General features: G+C 37.5%; 1 protein-coding gene across 2 annotated transcripts; it reads left to right on the forward strand.

Moving 5' to 3' along the window:
- Nucleotides 1-60: 60 nt before the first annotated feature.
- On the forward strand, nt 61-14,743 carry LOC103993174 (endoribonuclease Dicer homolog 1). 2 transcript variants are annotated; one of them, XM_065078872.1, is made up of 20 exons: nt 61-405; nt 488-1,518; nt 1,600-1,713; nt 3,587-3,797; nt 3,940-4,334; nt 4,412-4,634; nt 6,898-7,070; nt 7,170-7,292; nt 7,581-7,741; nt 7,842-8,075; nt 8,169-8,319; nt 8,400-8,582; nt 10,794-10,955; nt 11,030-11,125; nt 11,218-11,846; nt 12,134-12,234; nt 12,332-12,525; nt 12,598-13,515; nt 13,616-13,780; nt 13,921-14,743. In XM_065078872.1, the coding sequence occupies exons 2-20, from the start codon at nt 532-534 to the stop codon at nt 14,479-14,481; spliced, it is 5,781 nt and encodes a 1,926-aa protein (XP_064934944.1). In that variant the 5' UTR covers nt 61-405; nt 488-531; the 3' UTR covers nt 14,482-14,743. The 2 variants fall into 2 exon arrangements, with proteins under 2 accessions (XP_064934944.1, XP_009411416.2); XM_009413141.2 differs by lacking the exon at nt 61-405 and having other exon boundaries at nt 1,378-1,518; nt 3,628-3,797.
- Nucleotides 14,744-19,197: the final 4,454 nt, after the last annotated feature.

A 19,197-nucleotide genomic window follows, 5' to 3' on the forward strand; every position in this document is an offset into this window, starting at 1 on the left:
ACGTGCCGGCCAAACCGCCTTAACTTTAAACCCGGTAATACCAGTAATATTAGTATTGTTGGTAATTCTCATAATATAGACAGACCTAAATCGGATCGAGGTTTCTCTCCCTCACTGGCGCATCTCTTCCCCGTCGTCCCCACTGTGCCACTCGCACCGCCAAATCATCGAAGCATATCTGCGCTCCGTCTCTCTCGCTCGCTGGTCTGAGGAGCCGGAGACGACCACGTACGTGTTAAGGTCTTTAAGAGTCAAAGAAAAAGGCAGGTCTTCACAAAAAGCCATATCGCTGAAAAGAAGAGGAGAATAGAGAGAAAGAAAGAGAGTCGCGTTGATACACCGCCGAATCCTTCCCAGAGAACAAAATCTCGTCGCCCGATTCCTTCCGCCCCCTTTGCGTGATTCGTACGGTTTATCACCGCCTTTCTCCTTCTCTCTCTCAGTCCATCTAGTTAATAGGGATTCTCTCCTCGCCCTACCCCTCCAGTGTTTGCTTCGAGGAGAAGTCTTCGGCGTTGAGGGGAGCTGGAGATGGGGGGCGAGCCCACATTGCCCGGGCCGGCGGGCGCAGCGGCCGCCCTCGCCAACGGCGGCGGCGATCCGGCCTCCTATTGGTTCGACGCCTGCGAGGACGACGGCCTCTGCGGCATCGACTTCGCCGACTTCGATCCCTCTGCCCTCCCCTCCTTGGACCACGTGGACGAGGATGGCTTCCTCGGCGAGATCGATCGCATCCTCGACAGCATCAACGGCGACCACAACGCCGCCCCGCTCCCGCCGCCGGTGGAGGTCATCATGGAAAGCACCATCACCGCGGGAGCCGCAGAGATCGTCGCCAAACCTGCGGCGGAGAACGGTTTTGGCGGCGATGAGGCTAAGGAGCGCCGGGAAACCGTGGATGAGAAGGTCGCAGAGAGGGACGGAAGCGTTGCGAATGGTGGGTGGAGGTACAATAGCAGAAAGGATAGGGTCTGTGAGCGGGGGGATGAGAGGGCTTATCGGCGTGACCGTTATAGGGAATCTCCGGGACGGCGGCGTTCCCGCCACTGGGACGAGGTTGATCGGAGGAGGAGGGACGGGGAGTGGGGTAGAAAGAGGGAGCGGGATGCCGGTGGAGAGTGGAGGGAGAGCAGGGATAGAGAGTGGAGGGAGAGGGAGAGTAGAGGGTATTGGGAACGGGATAAGTCAGGGAAGGTTGTGTTCCGGGTTGGGTCATGGGAGGCGGAGACCAACAGGGAGGCAAAGAAGGCCAAGCTGGATATTACCGAGCAGGTTAGGAGCCCCGAAAAGAGACCTCAAGAGAAGAGGGAGAAGTCGACTGAAGAACAAGCACGCCAATACCAGCTTGATGTTCTTGAGCAAGCCAAGAAGAAAAACACGATAGCCTTTTTGGAGACGGGTGCAGGCAAGACGCTGATTGCGGTAATGCTCATCCAAAGTGTCTGCACCGAGATGCTCAAACATAATAAGAAAATGTTAGCTGTATTTCTGGTGCCAAAAGTTCCTCTCGTATATCAGGTACTGGGTTGAAGAGAAGTAACTTGCTTTGTATTTCGTTGATGTTCTATTGATTTGCTATCATTTGGGATTTTCTTGTAGCAAGCTGAAGTTATTCGCGAAAGGACAGGGTATAAAGTTGGACATTACTGTGGAGAGACTGGTCAAGATTTCTGGGATGCAAGAAGGTGGCAGCGTGAATTTGAGTCTAAGCAGGCAAGGCACTTGTACTCTATGATGTTCTATCAAAAATTGTAACTTGTTTCATCATAATCCTGTTGCTGCCTCTATAAAAAAGGCTTGTTTTTCCATTTTCATTCTATAACTTTGAAACTAGATGACGCTTTGATTGTCTGATGTTCTGTGTTCCATCCTGAATTATGTGATATTCAAGCAAACTAATTTGTGGGTTTCACTTTCCACTTAATGCTTTGGTTTAATCTACCTAAGCCAAAAAAAAGGATTGTGGAGGTAAAATAGGTTTTTCGTGTATGTATTCTCTGTTTTCAGTGATTCCAACTTGTTGTTTACTGGGCGAAGCAATGCTGTTGAAGTCCTGAAAGTGATTTTATCTGGCAGTAGGGCCTTAGATGTGGCAAGGTGGAATAGACTAAAGGGGAATTGCTGATCAGTTTAAGTGAATCTGTATTGCTATCTGCATTTGAATGCTATATATGCTTGTGGAGGTGAATTTGATGCTATGGGAGGTTGGTTGTCATCAAAATGTTGATGCACATGCTTGTGTAGGCTATTAATGATCGATAAACTAACTGAAATCTTCATGGTATTGGTAATTATTTGATGTGAGTGAATCTTTCATTCAAGCATTTTCATGCCAGTTCCTTCATCTGAGGTCAAAATGAGATTATTCATTGTGTAATGAGTAATCAATACAAGAAAAAAGTTGGTAAAACTCCTATTCATGGAATAAAAGGAAGAGTTGCCCCTTTATACATGCTCTGGGGAGTGGTAAATTTTTTCTTTCCTCTTTTTGGTGGGTTTAGAAGGATAAGTTTTAGGTGATTCTTCATTGCAACAAATAGAGGTGTAATGCCATGCTGTTTTAGGCATTCCAGGGACTTATGTTGAATTAATGAGGAATGATAGGAAGAGTCTCCTTACCAGAAAATGAACACCAAAGCGGTGAGTCCATCACAACCATAAGTTGATAAGTTATGGGCCGACACCTGAGTTCATCTAACCCAACTGTTAATTTCTTAGCAATGTGAGACTATCATTTTTGCTATGCAATGTTCAATTAGGCCATGACTATTAGGCTATCCCGATGTTGGGTGATACAAGCTTTACCATCTTTTGCTAGTTGATATGTTATTCATATGCTTATTTCTCATGATATTGAAATTTTTATTGTTTTAAATTAAAAAATCTTGTTGGTGCCATCATTTGTTCCTTTCATTTTAAAAGTGAGTAGAAAAGATGCACTAATCACTAACCACACTTCTTGCTGAAATATTAGGCCGCTTCAATGTTCTATTAATCAGTAATTTATCTGGGAGCAATGTTCTAAAAGATGCCTTAGATATATGATATATGGTTGGGCTTGGGATATTTCATGTACCTTATTTTTCGATGACTATATGGTTTTATGTTTTACTTTGTATCTTGAAAAAAATTATATATGATAATATATAAAACATGGTACCTTCATCTCTAGAGAAAATTTTGGTTAAGCAAATTTTTGCTATCGTTATTTTTTATATTGATTTCGTGAAATACACGTTAAAGATGGACCATTTTGTTGTCTTATAAATATCAATATGGTTGTCTACAACTACCAGAATAAATTTTGTCCAACACACTTTTTGTTGGACATTGATTGTTTGTTTTAGGATCCTGTTCTTTGATTATTCTTCATTGGAATGTATGCTATTGAGGTGTAATGCCAACTTTGGAACCCCTTCTGGTGATGCTTTTTTTATTTCAATAGATCAACTATGTAGATTTGATTGTACATTATAGCATCTCAATTCTCACGAACATTTTAAGTCAAAAGAGTAAGTAAAACCAACCTTCCTGTTACCTCAACAGTGTACTTTAGTTGTATTGAAAGCAAGTGGTTCCATTGCAGGTACTAGTTATGACAGCTCAAATTTTGTTGAACATTCTCAGGCACAGTATAATTAAAATGGAATCAATTCATCTTTTAATTTTGGATGAGTGCCATCATGCTGTGAAAAAACACCCGTATTCTTTGGTAATGTCTGAGTTCTATCATACAACTCCGAAGGATAAAAGACCAGCTGTTTTTGGTATGACCGCTTCTCCTGTCAACTTAAAGGGTATGGTGTACATTTGATTTTTTTTTGTTTTCATTTTTCGATTATGGATACTTGGTTTCACTGTTTTTTAGCACTCTCTATTATTTTGTCATGAGTTTCATTTGTTGCAGTATTTCTTAAGCTTTTGCCATCTACTGTCCAGGAGTTTCTAGTCAGGAGGACTGTGCCATCAAGATTCGGAATCTTGAAAGCAAATTAGATTCCATTGTGTGTACAGTGAAGGACCGAAGAGAGTTGGAGAAACATGTTCCAATGCCCTTGGAAATCGTTGTGCAGTATGATAAAGCAGCTGTTTTATGGTCTCTTCATGAGCAAATAAAGCAAATGGAAGTTGAAGTTGAACAAGCTGCTCATTCTAGCTCTAGAAAAAGCAAATGGCAGTTTATGGGAGCCAGAGATGCTGGGTCCAAAGATGAACTGCGCTTGGTTTATGGTGTTTCTGAGAGAACAGAAAGTGATGGTGCTGCTAATTTGATTCAGAAGTTGCGGGCTATAAATTATGCTTTAGGTGAACTTGGACAGTGGTGTGCTTACAAGGTATCTGTTGTTGATTGTTGCTGTTTTCTCTATTTTTGGTCATTGATGTTGTGAAATTTGACAGCATACTTTTTCAGGTTGCACATTCCTTTTTGACAGCGTTGCAGAATGATGAAAGGGCAAATTATCAGCTTGATGTCAAATTTCAAGAATCATACCTGAAGAAAGTTGTTGCTCTACTGCAATGCCAACTGTCTGAAGGGGCTGTCAATGATGGTGGTAAAAATGGTGCTGATGTGCACAGCTTTGATGCTCAAAGTGTAGAGGAAATTGAGGAGGGGGAGTTGCCTAACAGTCATGGTTGGTGGCATTAAACTTTAATATGAAGATGGGCATTATTATTAACTTAGTTGTTTAAAGTTTTAATCGTGTCTTCTATTTAGTAAGAAATTAGTGCTGTAATGGTTGATCATATGAATTGCTGCAGTGAATCTGATTTTTATAATTATATAGACCTTATTCTCGTTGATAGTCCTATCTATAGTTTTAATCTGTGGATATACATTCTTGAATGTAAATCTATATACTAGATTCAAATTGTCTATCAGTCCTTACTGCAGCAAATTCGGCATGTTAATTCTTCTGATGATAAAGGAAATGCATCATTTCTTGTATTTTGAACAAGGTTGTTGATGCCAGCTTCTCTTGGAAATGATCCTGGGTGATTCACAAGATGGCATTTTTTAGCAAAAGCTATGGTTAGCTAGCCAAATTGTATTGTTTTGTGCTTCACCTTGATTTGGTCGCTCATTTACCTTTTATGGGGTTTTGAAGGAGTCTGGCTCATTTTGTTTGAGACAGTCAAACCAATCTTTAGGCACTGAAATATTATTTAAGTAGCTTCTGTCTGAAACCAGTCTTTAGGCACTGAAATATTACTTAAGTAGCTTATTTTGATCCCTACTTTTTTCTTTTTTTTTTTAATTAATGAATAGTTATGATATGCGATTATATTTTAGTAAAGTTCATTTCAGCATTTGAATCTAAGCTTTTGAAAAGTTGCACATTATTTGTTTTCGTTTGCCTCGGTCAGTTTATTGGGTTACCCATTCGGCTTCTTAGACTGTCACTACACTTCTTCAAGTTGAGCTAACTTTATTGCCTAATTTAATTTGTTTTTGTGGAATTTTTTGGCACAATATAATTTAGCATATGGTTTTAGTATTTAATTAATTGGTTGTTTGTTTCTCTTTATGGTGATGCACTTGAATTCAGTTTTGGGATGAAGTTTTTTTTTTCTTCTTTTTACACTCTGTTACGTTACAGAGTTTTGTATTTGAGTAACCAATGCTTTTCTTCTCTAATCATGATTTATATATGTCATAAGGATTTCTTGTAATAATTTTTCATTCATTTGATGCTTCACACTGTGGCATCTGTTAGCTGTCCATTTCATCGCCACTTCATGCAGCAATGGCCTTATCCTTACCTTTGCCCAGAGTGGGTTGCATCTGTTAATTATAGCTAAATATGATAAGAGAGAGCAAGCTTTGCTGGTAGCATAGTTAAGATTCACTGGTTCAACATTACAAAGTTGTAGTTGGTAAAAATTTTGATATTTCTTTTACAATTCGTCAAATGGCTATACTGCTATTCTCTGGCCATTGATCTTGTTTGTTTAGGTTACTTCATTGTCATTGTCCAACTAAAAGATTTTTTGCCCATAACACGTTTTATCACTGGTTGATTGTTGATATTCATTGTTCTCATGAAATTGTCAATGTTTATCTGGTCATCAGTCATGTTTCATCTGTTATATGATGTTAAAAGTCTTTTCTGAGTTATGAAAGTTCATCTGTTTCATGCAACTGCCAGCATCTTTCAAGTTCATCTTGTTGAATTTGGAAAATCGCTATGTAATGCAATGTGCCAATTTAATTGACCTTAGGCTTGCATATTTACGTTTTGTTGTTTTGTTATGTAAAATTGCTATGTAAAATCATTAGATTGAATCATTAGATTGACCTTAGGTATGTAAAATCATTAGATTGAATCATTAGATTGACCTTAGATTGACCTTAGGCTTGCATATTGACCTTAGGTATGGAAAATCGCTATGTAATGCAATGTGCCAATGTAATGCAATGTGCCAATTTTTGGTCTGACAAGGTTCTTGTTCAACCAGTTTGAATCATTAGATTGGTTTGTTTAATTTTATTTTAACTGCTAAATTGTAAACATTCCCTTGACAGCTGCTGGTGCAACAGAGTTGTCCTCTTTCTTGTATACATATCATTTCATTTTTTTTTGCAGATGATATTTTGAAACATAAAATGAAAAAGGAACCTGCTAGTTGTTCATTTTTATTCTCTAAACTGTCCTTTTATGGTGCCACATCTAATGAATTGTATGTCGTGGATTTTCTTTTCGGTTCCATGTCCTCCTTGCTCTTATTTTTTGTATTTCTTGATCAGCATTTTTCCTTAAATTTTAGTAATCTGGTTACGGTAATCTTTCATCTGCTAAAGTTAGGAGATTTTGGTGACATCTGACTTTACACGAATGTAATTGCATCTCAATGTCATCTGATTCTGTGTATCATTTTGTACTGTACATTGTCCAGCTGTCTCCGGTGGTGAGCACGTAGATGTCATAATAGGTGCTGCTGTGGCAGATGGAAAGGTTACTCCTAAGGTTCAGGCATTGATTAAGATACTTCTTAAGTATCAGCATACTGAGGACTTCCATGCAATCATTTTTGTTGAGCGTGTTGTTGCTGCCTTAGTTCTTCCGAAGGTCATTTGCTCATTGTGGTTTACTTTTTATTTCTGAGAACAGGATTATTTTTCTCTGTTTCTGAAAAAATGCTGATGTAAAATTGTGGTACATATGCAGGTCTTCTCAGAGCTCCCATCGCTAAGCTTCATTAAGTGTGCAAGTCTCATAGGGCACAACAATAACCAGGAAATGCGAACAAGCCAAATGCAAGACACCATTGCTCAATTCCGTGATGGCCGGGTATGATCCTTTTTAGCATTGCACTTTTTTTAAGCTGATTTCAACGAATATGGTTAAATTCTAAAAGCTGGAACAAGAAGGGTCAAAACAGCACTTTTGTCTGATTTTGAATTGAACTTGCAATACTTGCTGCAATTTCATGAGGATTTATGTTTTTATGTATTTGAGTAGGAATCTTCCAAGGGCTGCCAACTAAATGTAGCAGCAGCACAATCAAAGTGAAGCTGTTGTAGATTATTCTTCACCTAGCTACATTCCATTTTATGCTGTTGTGCTTTTTCTTTGCAGATTACTTTGTTAGTTGCCACAAGTGTTGCTGAGGAAGGACTTGATATCAGGCAGTGTAATGTTGTCATTCGTTTTGACCTTGCAAAAACAGTTTTAGCCTATATCCAATCTCGAGGTCGTGCCAGAAAGCCTGGATCTGACTACATTTTGATGCTTGAAAGGTATGTATTGTTTATGATGTTGATGTTAAGCCTACCAATTGCTTATGTGTAATTTTAAGTTGGTTGCTAACTTTTCTGAAGCCTTATTTATTTATTATAGAGGGAATCTGTCACACGAAACTTTCTTAAGAAATGCTCGGAATAGTGAGGAGACACTGAGAAAAGAAGCTATAGAGCGAACGGATCTTAGTCATCTCAAGGATATTCAACGATTATCTACCACAGATACTTTACCTGGCTCTGTGTACCAGGTGCAATCAACTGGTGCAATTGTCAGCTTGAATTCTGCAGTTGGACTCATTCACTTCTACTGTTCACAATTACCGAGTGACAGGTGCTTATTTCATCAATTTTCAAGCCACATATATCTAAACTTTTTTATTCTTAGTAAACTTCTGTTACAATTCTTTTTGATATTTTAAATTAGATATTCAATACTTCGGCCTGAATTTATTATGCAAAGACATGAAAGGCCAGGAGGGTCAACTGAGTATTCATGCAAGCTTCAACTGCCTTGCAATGCACCATTTCAACAGCTCGAGGGTCCTTTATGCTGTTCAATGCGCATAGCACAGCAGGTATTTCTTGGAAGTAGTTGTGTCCATCAATATACCTAGGGTTCACTTACACATGCCTAACAAATATTTTTATCATGCAGGCTGTTTGTTTAGCAGCATGCAAGAAGTTACATGAGATGGGAGCATTCACAGACATGCTTTTGCCAGACAAGGGAAGCGGAGAGGAAGGGGAAAAGGTTGAGCAGACTGATGAAGGAGATCCTCTTCCGGGAACAGCACGGCACAGAGAGTTCTATCCTGAAGGCGTGGCATCTATTCTCCGGGTGAGTACCTTTGGAGTAAACTTCTCTATGAATAACTTCCTGTAAATTAAAATTTTCTTTCTTATGTCATATACAGAGTGGTCCTTACATCAAATCTGTGTAAGTTTTTACCTGATAAATTTGGCTATCTCACTATGTGAGGCAAAGGTTCTTGAAGGTTAATGTTTGAGCAGATGTATTTTTCATATGATCTAGATAGTCATAGGTTTGTTGCAGATTGAGCTTGTTCATTATCATGTGAACAAGATAGTTCATAAGGTTGTGTATTGATTTGTGTTAAACCTCATTGAGGACTGCAAATGATTTTTCTCTTAGTCCTTTTTTTTTTCATGAGAACTATGACCAAACATGATTTAGTTATAAACGATCAAATATGAGTTGGTAAGTTCAGGAAATTCTTGTTCTAAACTCTGTAGCTGCCCGAAAAGTTTGAATTGGAGGATGTTGTGAAACATATTTGGCAGCAATGAGAGTGTTGAAGGTGATACAATTCTCTCTCGCTTTGTCTATGTAGATTTATTTGTCATTGAATTCAATTTTTAAAAACTGTTTATCATGCTTCTGTCTGCAAGATATCTTTTTAGACTGTCAGTTTGTTATCCTCATTTACTTTTACATCTTTAAGTTCCTGGATGATGCCAAGCTAATGTATTAAAGACGAAGTTGAGTTCCAAACTCAATTCTAAAAGAGAGGACTAGTGCAAGTCTGTAATTTGAATTTTTAAGTTCTAAAGTAAAATGAACAAATGGAATTGTTTAGAATACATAGCTACATTTGGTGTACTAGTTGATATACTTTGATTTGATGATATAGGTTTTCACTTATTACAAGGTTTTTATGGTTTGATTTGTTGATATAGATGAAGTAGGATTCAGATGGTCACAAAGCCATGATGTGGAAATCTGTTTACAAATTGATTTTGTTTTACTTTGTCACTTGCACTAAATGCAAGGTCCTCTCTTGAGTGGAAAATGAGATACACTGCTTTAAACTTCTGTGGTCAAGAAAACCTGTACTTCTTTCTGCTGTGGGTTCTCTCTCCTTTCTTTACCATAATGTTGCACCTTATTAATCCTAACTTTGCTCATTTATTTCCTGCATGTTGAGATTTTTGACTTTTATTTCTGTTATGTACTTACGCGAACAATTAAATTGAGAACCAATTTGGTTGGGTTTCTTACAAGTGATCATCAAATGTCTTACCAAAATTGTGCCTCACAACCTGCAGGATGGTCCATATTTATTGACAACCATATACAATTGTGTTTATTTTGTGTCTAAGAATGTATTTGTGATTTCAAATGATACCAACTTATTTGGTGCCTACTTTCAGTTTAGGCTGAACACCTTCTGGCTTGAAGATTACTAACCAGATTCGTTTCAATGATATGGCCTTAGTGATTTATTAAATAGTATTTAATCCAATGAACCGCTTACTCCAATGATCCCAGATTACTTTGTTTTTCGCACTGCAGCCTAAGTAGCAAGTTCAAGTTTTTTCTTGCATGTAATTTATTGAGAAATTTTGATCTTGCCTGCTGGTCTGATGGGAGTGATGAAAATATTAGATTTACTATCAACTTTCATTGCATGAAGCATATAATAAATGATATTTAGAAAAATATAATAGAAATGAAGTGATGATATATGTTTCCAGAAGACTAGGATATTATCAATGATTTTTAAGATTGTCGGTGCTTGATGCCCCAGAGCATACTTTGCCGGAGGTTAATGCTTTATCTAGGTATTCTTGGAGTTGTTAAGTTCTATTGCACATCCTAGGGCCAATCCACTTATATCCTACTTCAGAAACTAAGAGCAAATATGATGTGCAGAAACGTTGAGCCTGAAGGATTTTAGTTTGTTGTGACATGTTTTTGTGTCTCCCTGTACACAGTTATGAGGCACCACCATTGTCTCTCCTTTGCAAATTCTGCACATTATTTATGATATATATATTATTAATATGATGATCATGCATTCCAGTATATACATTTTTTTGGTGTGAATCACATGAATGTAATATTTTTCTGTACAGAATTTCAGAAATGTTAGAACTTTCAATGGCCGTACCATGTGATTCAAATGTGACAATCCTTTACATTATTCGAAAGACAAACTTTCATTCCTATCCTTTTCTCTTTGATTATCTTTTTTAATTTTCAATTGTATGATTTTTTTTCTATACACATTCAAAATTTGAAATACAGGGTGAATGGATATTATCTGGGAGTGAAGGTTGCAACAGTTCGGAATTTCACGAGTTGCATATGTATGCAGTAAATTGTGTCAATGTTGGAACTTCCAAGGATCCATTCCTTACACAAGTTTCATGTTTTGCTATACTTTTTGGAAATGAGCTGGATGCAGAGGTATATCTAAGCAACAATCTGGTATATGTACGTAATGTGAGGAATTGCTTACTCATGGTTTGTTGGTCTTGTAGGTTTTATCGATGACGATGGATCTCTTTGTTGCTAGAACAATGATAACAAAGGCATCTCTCGTCTTCCGGGGAACCATAATGATCACAGAAACTCAAGTAAGTTGCTTTCTTTGTCTTTTACCTTTTCATTTCTGTTTTTGATAGCGTAGCTATTCCTGATTAAATGGTAATCTGATGTGTTCATCCAGCTGGTTTCACTAAAGAGCTTTCACGTCAGACTTATGAGCATTGTTCTTGATATTGATGTTGATCCTTTGACTACTCCTTGGGATCCTACAAAGGCGTATCTCTTTATCCCTGTGGTGGCTGAGAAATGTCATGATCCTTTGAAAGAGATTGACTGGTGTTTAGTTGAGAAGATAGTGGAGACTGATGCATGGAATAATCCTCTTCAGAGGGCACGTCCAGATGTTTATCTTGGCACTAATGAGAGAACCCTAGGTGGTGATAGGAGGGAATATGGATTTGGGAAATTACGACATGGCATGGCATTTGGTCACAAAGCTCACCCTACGTATGGAATAAGAGGGGCTATTGCTCAGTTTGATGTTGTGAAGGCTTCTGGATTGCTTCCCAGTCGAGAATCAATTGAACCCATAGATTTTCTTTACCACTGTGAAGGAAAACTGTTTTTGGCAGATTCTTGGATTGATGTGAAGGATCTTGTAGGGAGGATCGTAACTGCTGCGCATTCAGGGAAAAGATTCTATGTGGATTCTGTTCGCTATGACATGAATGCTGAGAATTCCTTTCCAAGAAAGGAGGGCTACCTTGGGCCATTGGAGTACAGTTCCTATGCTGACTACTACAGACAGAAGTAAGAGTTTCTTACGAATAACTTCTGCAAGGGGTTTTCTATATAATACTTGACCACTGTTGGGATCTTACATATAAAATAGGAATTTAAAATGGTAAATATAAAGTGATTCTTACTATAAGTGATATATATTTTTTCTTTACATCAATGTAAGGACTTCAATTTCCATGACTTCGATATTTCTGATCGATTGACTGGTTATTTTGTCAGATGGCATAAAATACTCTGTTTAGGCAGGTACATATGCTGTATCTGACTAGAGGTTACTTTTATTGTTTTATTGGCAGGTATGGGGTGGACTTGATGTACAAGAGACAACCTCTTATAAGAGGACGTGGAGTTTCGTACTGCAAAAATCTTCTCTCCCCTAGATTCGAGCATTCTGAGGGTATTGTTATGCATCTCAGTTGTGTTTGCCTGCTTTTGTCATTCTAGCTTTTGCTATTCTATAATTCTCATGGTGAAATTTTTGGTCTTATCACCAGAAGTTGAAAATGAAGAGAATTTAGACAAAACATACTATGTATATCTACCTCCTGAACTATGCCTTATTCATCCACTTCCGGGTGCTCTTGTTCGTGGCGCACAGAGGTTACCCTCAATAATGAGAAGAGTAGAAAGTATGCTTCTGGCTGTTCAGCTGAAAGATATGATCAGATATCCTGTTCCTGCAACTAAGGTATTGTATATAGTTTTGCTTTCCTTTTGTCAACTTGTATACCATCATGTCTGAGGTGTTATTTTTGTGCAGATATTAGAAGCTTTAACAGCTGCTTCATGTCAGGAGACCTTCTGCTACGAAAGAGCAGAACTACTTGGTGATGCATACCTAAAGTGGGTTGTCAGTATCTTTCTTTTCCTCAAATACCCCCAAAAACATGAAGGTCAGCTAACAAGGATGAGGCAACAAATGGTTAGCAACATGGTTCTGTACCAGTATGCACTTAATAAGGGACTTCAGTCCTATATCCAGGCTGACCGATTTGCTCCATCTAGATGGGCCGCGCCTGGTGTGCTTCCTGTTTTTGATGAGGACAGCAAGGAAGCAGAACACTCTATTTTTGATGAGGAATGTCCTGCTGATGAGACTGAGCCACTAAAGGACTTCTATGCTGATGATTGTATAGAAAATATGAGGGAAGATGGGGAAGTTGAGAGTGATTCCAGCTGCTACAGGGTTCTATCCAGTAAAACTCTTGCAGATGTTGTTGAAGCACTGATTGGGGTGTATTATGTTGAAGGCGGGGAAGTTGCTGCAAATCACCTTATGAAATGGATTGGGATTCAGGTGGACATTGACCCTCATGACATTCCATGTCCAAAACCATACAATATACCTGAAAGCATTATGAGGAGTGTTGACTTTGATGCACTAGAAGGTGCACTTAATGTGAAGTTCAGAGATAGGGGCTTGCTCGTCGAAGCCATTACACATGCTTCGCGGCCCTCGTCTGGGGTTTCTTGTTATCAACGACTGGAATTTGTTGGTGATGCTGTATTGGACCATCTGATTACAAAACACCTGTTTTTTACATACACTGACCTACCTCCTGGACGCCTGACAGACTTGCGTGCTGCTGCCGTTAATAATGAGAACTTTGCCCGTGTTGCTGTCAAGCACAAGCTGCATGTGCATCTTCGTCATGGTTCGAGTGCCCTGGAAGCACAGGTGTTTGCCTGCTTTCCTATTAGTCTTTTTATATCACTGTTATAGTTCAAGCGATGGTAGTATCATCATTTTTGATGAAATTGCTTTTGAAATTTTGTAGATACGGGACTTCGTGAAGGATGTCCAAGATGAATTATCGAGAACAGGTTTTAACTATTTTGGTCTTGGAGATTGCAAGGCTCCCAAAGTTCTTGGGGACATTGTTGAGTCTATTGCTGGTGCCATTTTTCTGGACAACGAGCATGATGCATCAATCGTCTGGAAGGTGATTCTCAATTCAAAAGCATAATTTTTATTTGTGCAATCGTAGAATGTAATGATATAGTTGTGTTGCATGTTATCAGATTCTCTCGTTTTGTTTATTGAATTTTGTCATTGATTTTCTCTTGCTGGAACTTTGACAAGGTCTTCCAACCCTTATTGCATCCGATGGTCACTCCTGAAACCCTTCCAATGCATCCAGTGAGGGAACTTCAAGAACGATGCCAGCAACAGGCAGAAGGTTTAGAATACAAAGCCACACGGACAGGTAACATAGCAACCGTTGAAGTTTTCATTGATGGGGTTCAGATTGGCATAGCCCAAAACCCACAGAAGAAGATGGCACAAAAGTTGGCTGCAAGGAATGCGTTAGTAGTCTTGAAGGAGAAGGAAAAAGAGAATGCAATAGCCAAGGATATGGACAAAAATGGAGAGAGGAAGAATGGTATTCAAATCTTCACTAGGCAAACTCTTAATGACATATGTTTAAGAAGGCAGTGGCCCATGCCTCAGTACCGTTGTGTTAATGAAGGTGGTCCTGCTCATGCAAAACGATTTGTCTATGCAGTCCGTGTTAATACATCCGATCGTGGTTGGACCGATGAGTGCATTGGAGAACCTATGCCCAGTGTTAAAAAGGCCAAGGACTCGGCTGCTACTCTTCTTCTTGAGCTTCTTAGCAGATGCTATCCCGATAACAAATAGATGCTGCTGTGTAAAGCTAATTGTTGATGAGCAAGAAAAACATGGGTCTTGAAATTGCTGGGATGTTGTATGTTTGTAACATTTTGTTGTTCCCATTAGTTTTGACAAAAGTTGTTGCGGTCTTTTTACATAGTGCCGAAAAAAGAACCACTCTATAACCAAGTCACTTTGAGCAGCCTGGATTTTGTGCTTCAGCATTTTCTCTGTACCATTCGGTGGATATTTGTTTATATGCAACACCACTAAATCATGTTTAGTTTTGCGTTCCTGTGCAATGTATTTTGTGATGGGAATCCCTATTGTCAGGACTATTAATTATTCTCTTAATGCTGAGAATGGTGAGAGCATATCCGTTGCAAATTTTGGTTGCCCCGGTAAACCTCTCTTCCCCGTCTCATTGACTGTACATTGAACACGGATTTCAAGGCTACGATCTTGTCTTGGAGACCTTGGTTGCAGAGAAGGGTTAATGATCGTAAAGATCATTCTAAATTAATGAGACAGTGAGCTCATAATAGCAAGATCGATATCTGGGGGTTCTTCTCGGCTCTAGTAATCGTCGGCCGGAGCACCAGCATACACCTGTCCACCTTGGCCGTCATGCTGCCGGGGATGGTGGGGAGGAAGGGAGAGGTATGTGTCAAACATGTCTGGTGTGGTTGCCAGACATGAGGTATGTGTCAGACATTGGGCTTTCGATTCTGGAATCCCGAATTGCCAAACATGAGGTATGCTTCAGACATTGGGTTTTGAGATCATACACAAGATCTGAATAAATTTAGTTTGGACATCGGAATGCTATATTTCGGAATCGTCAAATAAAACTAGATAATGATTGTGTAGGTGATGTCGATTAGCATTATTCGATTCAAGGTTTATGTGTATAATATGTCTGGTATGGTTGGAAGAGAGGTTCAGATATCCATTTGAGGGCTGAGATGGATTCGAGCCCATTCTTCACGATCGACTTGTCGGATGAGTTATTCAACATATTTCCTTCAATATTTAATTTAGTAATCGATAAAAATAATATAATATAATTTATATCGATTCTCGTGTCCAAGATAATCTTTTAAAAGAGGTTTATCAAGAAGAATATTTTACGAGTAAAATATTTTATATTATCTCATTCTCAAAATATTTCTTTAACTATTATTTTATATTGATGTCCTCCACGTAGCTTAGATATTGAATGAGTCGTATCATTTCATTATCGGAGTGCAGGCAGAATGACCTGTCTTGTCAGCATGCGGTGACTGAAAAATATTGTTCGAGCAATATTTCTCTTAGTACTTGAGAGCTCTGTTAGCTCTTTCGTTTGAGCCACATATCCATTGAGCGTAGGAGTGGTTTCGTCGACATGTCTTCGACGTTACTGTTTTGCAAGTGACGTCTGACTTGAGAGGCTAACTAAGGGTAAGATCTTGCAGGAGCATCCAACCGCTTAGATGATCCAATTTGAATGACGTGACCTTGGAACAAAAAAAGAAAAAGACAAAGTCGAATCGACTCTATGGCATCAACCGTTAGTACAAAAATTATTCTTATATATAAATTTTAATGTCAAAATTTGAAATCGATATTATTCAAAAAGTTTTTTTTTTTTTTTTTTTTTCCTGATGCGTGAGTACATCGTTATCAGATCCGAAATCTATAACGACGGTACTGATCTACAAGAAGAACTCGATTAGGAACAAAAGAAAGATGAGAAAAAATATATAATCTCTTATTGAGAGATTTACGTGACTCGGGAGGGATAAGAAAAGATATATAATTTTTCAATAATATAATATAATATATTCATGTATCCTTTTATCTGCATATCATCTATGTATTATACTTTTAGTCTCTAGAAAGTTTTAATTATTTATAGACGAGTGTAGAGTATATTCCATCAAGGTCATCTCTTAAAAAATCCAATCATAATTGGGTTTACTTTTAATTGATTAATAATCATAATAAAAATCTAATCATATTTATAATATGTTTTACCTAATTAGATAGGATCATGTAATCCAACGTAAACAACTAGTTTAAACTATAGATAGGGTTTATCATAGTGGAACATTTCTCAAATTTCATATATTAGTGTGGGAATTCACTTGTTCCAAAAGATAAATATTATCATTAAGTTGGTAATATATTTCACATTTGCTCCCTACTCAGCTAGGGGGGTAGATGGAAGGATAGAAAGTTATTTATTATTTTAATAAATAAAATAAATTTTGTTGGTTCAAATATGAATCCTACTTAAATATGGATAATTAATCGATATTGACGAGTGCAACATCATCCTTTCACTAGTCGACATATGGACACTAACGTGAGAAGAAATGATAAAATTCTTTACATCAAATCTATCACATCAGTAAATGTCTTAATATAATGTATTCCTCTAATCATTCTTGATGTTTTGCTAGACATAAGTCGTCAAGTAGCATAGCAAGTTTACGTAGAGAATGGAGTTAGGAAAACCCAACATACGTCTTAAGTGCACACTTTGGCTTCGATTCGACATCTAAGACGTGATTGACTTTATTTCGCTTAGGATCGAACTACGTCGAGTCATTTTCGACATCTCACTAAGATCATTGATCTTGGAGATAACAAGTATCAAATCAAAATCTGAATGCAATAAAACAAACAATACGACCCTTATTTGAACTTCTAATTCTACTCGACCAATGTGTTTAACTGCCCCGACGGCATACAGAGCACAAAGGAGGCATCTCTTTCCTTTCTTCGATACCAAGCTCATGCACGGTGAAATAGATCAAAATTAATGACTATAGTGATTGAATGTAATCTATTTAACTTCTGACTATAAGACATTATCAACAGCAAGAGTTTTGAGACGATAATTTTCCATCCCAACTCGAGTAATATAACATGAAACAAATAATCAATAATGTAAATTTGCATTAATTAATTAATTAATTAATTATGATAGGGCTCAAAATTATACTATAGTAAACTATGATGTTTGGGTGATCGTAATTCTCGAAATATTAAGTTTTTAGGAAGGGATCTAATATATAATTTGTGTCCACGAAACATACTAATATTTACGAGTAAACAAAATTAGCACATGCGTAATATATAATTTAGCATTTTCTCACAAGTAAGCCTACCACATGCATAAATATTTATTTTTAAATATATACTAGAAATAGAAACAAGAGATAGATAAAATATATGATTGGATGATTATAATTTATAAAAACTTAAGTTTTTGGAAAAAAAAAGGGAAAATGATGATTTTCTTGAAAAGACTTTCTTTTTTTTCCTTTTTCCGAAGAAAAGGTTTCTAAGTTTTTTCCAAATGGTATCTCTGTTTTGAATAATGTCCAAAATATCTCTCACCAACTCCAATGATATTTGTTCTGTACGTTGCAATGTTTTGATCTATTACAGTATTTTTTGAGTTATTATAATATTTTAATCATAATAATAAAAATATTATAAAGCCTACTTGAAAATATGGTAAATGATATAAATGAACTCATAACCTCAACCAAACTAAGTTTAAACTTAAATTTTAGGAAGATACAATATATGATATCACTTACAATGTTTTTCGATAGTTTTATAGTATTTTCGATACCTCAACAAAAACACTGAGTGAATCAAATGAAACAAAAACACACTAAAAATCATTTTTGATATTTCATACTAAGATTTAAATGGATATGTATAATAGTTTAAAAACAATATGGTCTAAATAGGGATAAAAAAATTGACATGTTATAAATTTGGTATTCGTAATAAAATACTACAAAATATATTTAAAAATATTATAAATGATTCAGATGGATTTCTAACCTCAACCAAATTAACTATAAGTTTAAAAACATGACATCGTGCAATAATAGCAAAAGAGATATAATATGATGTCACTTATAATATTTTTTTAATAATTTTGTAGTATTTTTAGCATCTCAATAAATACATTAGAAGTGAATCAAATGAAAATACTGAAACAGTTTAAAACTAGTAAACTATTCTAACAGAACAAAATATATATATCATTCGAGTTGGTGAGAGGGATATTTTGGGTATTATACGAATTGAGGCACAAAATACGGAACAATTTTTTGGTGGAAAAAAAAAATGAAAAAAGAGGATTTTTATTTATTTTTAATTTTTTTTATTATGAGGGAAATCACCCTTTAAAGAAAGCATTCGATATATAATCTAACACATGAAATCGAAATCCAATGCTGGTCCTTTTTTTATGTATGCATCCATTCTGATCGCGAGAGGCGTTCGGTGGCTGGTCATTTCCACGCACGGCACAAATCTTCTCCCAAAGCCATTTACTATTCCACTCGGGGTGGAGTAGCTGAGACTGATAGCTCATCTGCACCCTCTCCGATCAAAAGCAATCAGGCCACCACTCCGTCGTCACATTACAGCTCGGCCGACAGCCTCTTTTACATGAGGTGAACTGCAGGTGTTTTTTGGATGCTCTTCCTGTGCTTCTCTTCTCGATCACTCATGAAAAAGACGGCTTCGTCGATCAAAGTAAGCCCATCCATCGCTGCCACCCCACAAGCCTCCGACGGCCAATTTGGTTTCGGTTGGTAGAGAGCAGTTTGCTCCCATTGGTTTCCCGTCCTTCTTGTGGTCGTTGGAAAGTCGACTTCAACTGATGGGACATGGACGGAACATGACGCCGTCCCTTTCCGCCAACCCATGGGTTCCATCGCCGACTCA

This window comes from Musa acuminata, chromosome BXJ1-8, assembly GCF_036884655.1.
Source record: "Musa acuminata AAA Group cultivar baxijiao chromosome BXJ1-8, Cavendish_Baxijiao_AAA, whole genome shotgun sequence".
Classification (NCBI taxonomy): Eukaryota; Viridiplantae; Streptophyta; class Magnoliopsida; order Zingiberales; family Musaceae; genus Musa; species Musa acuminata.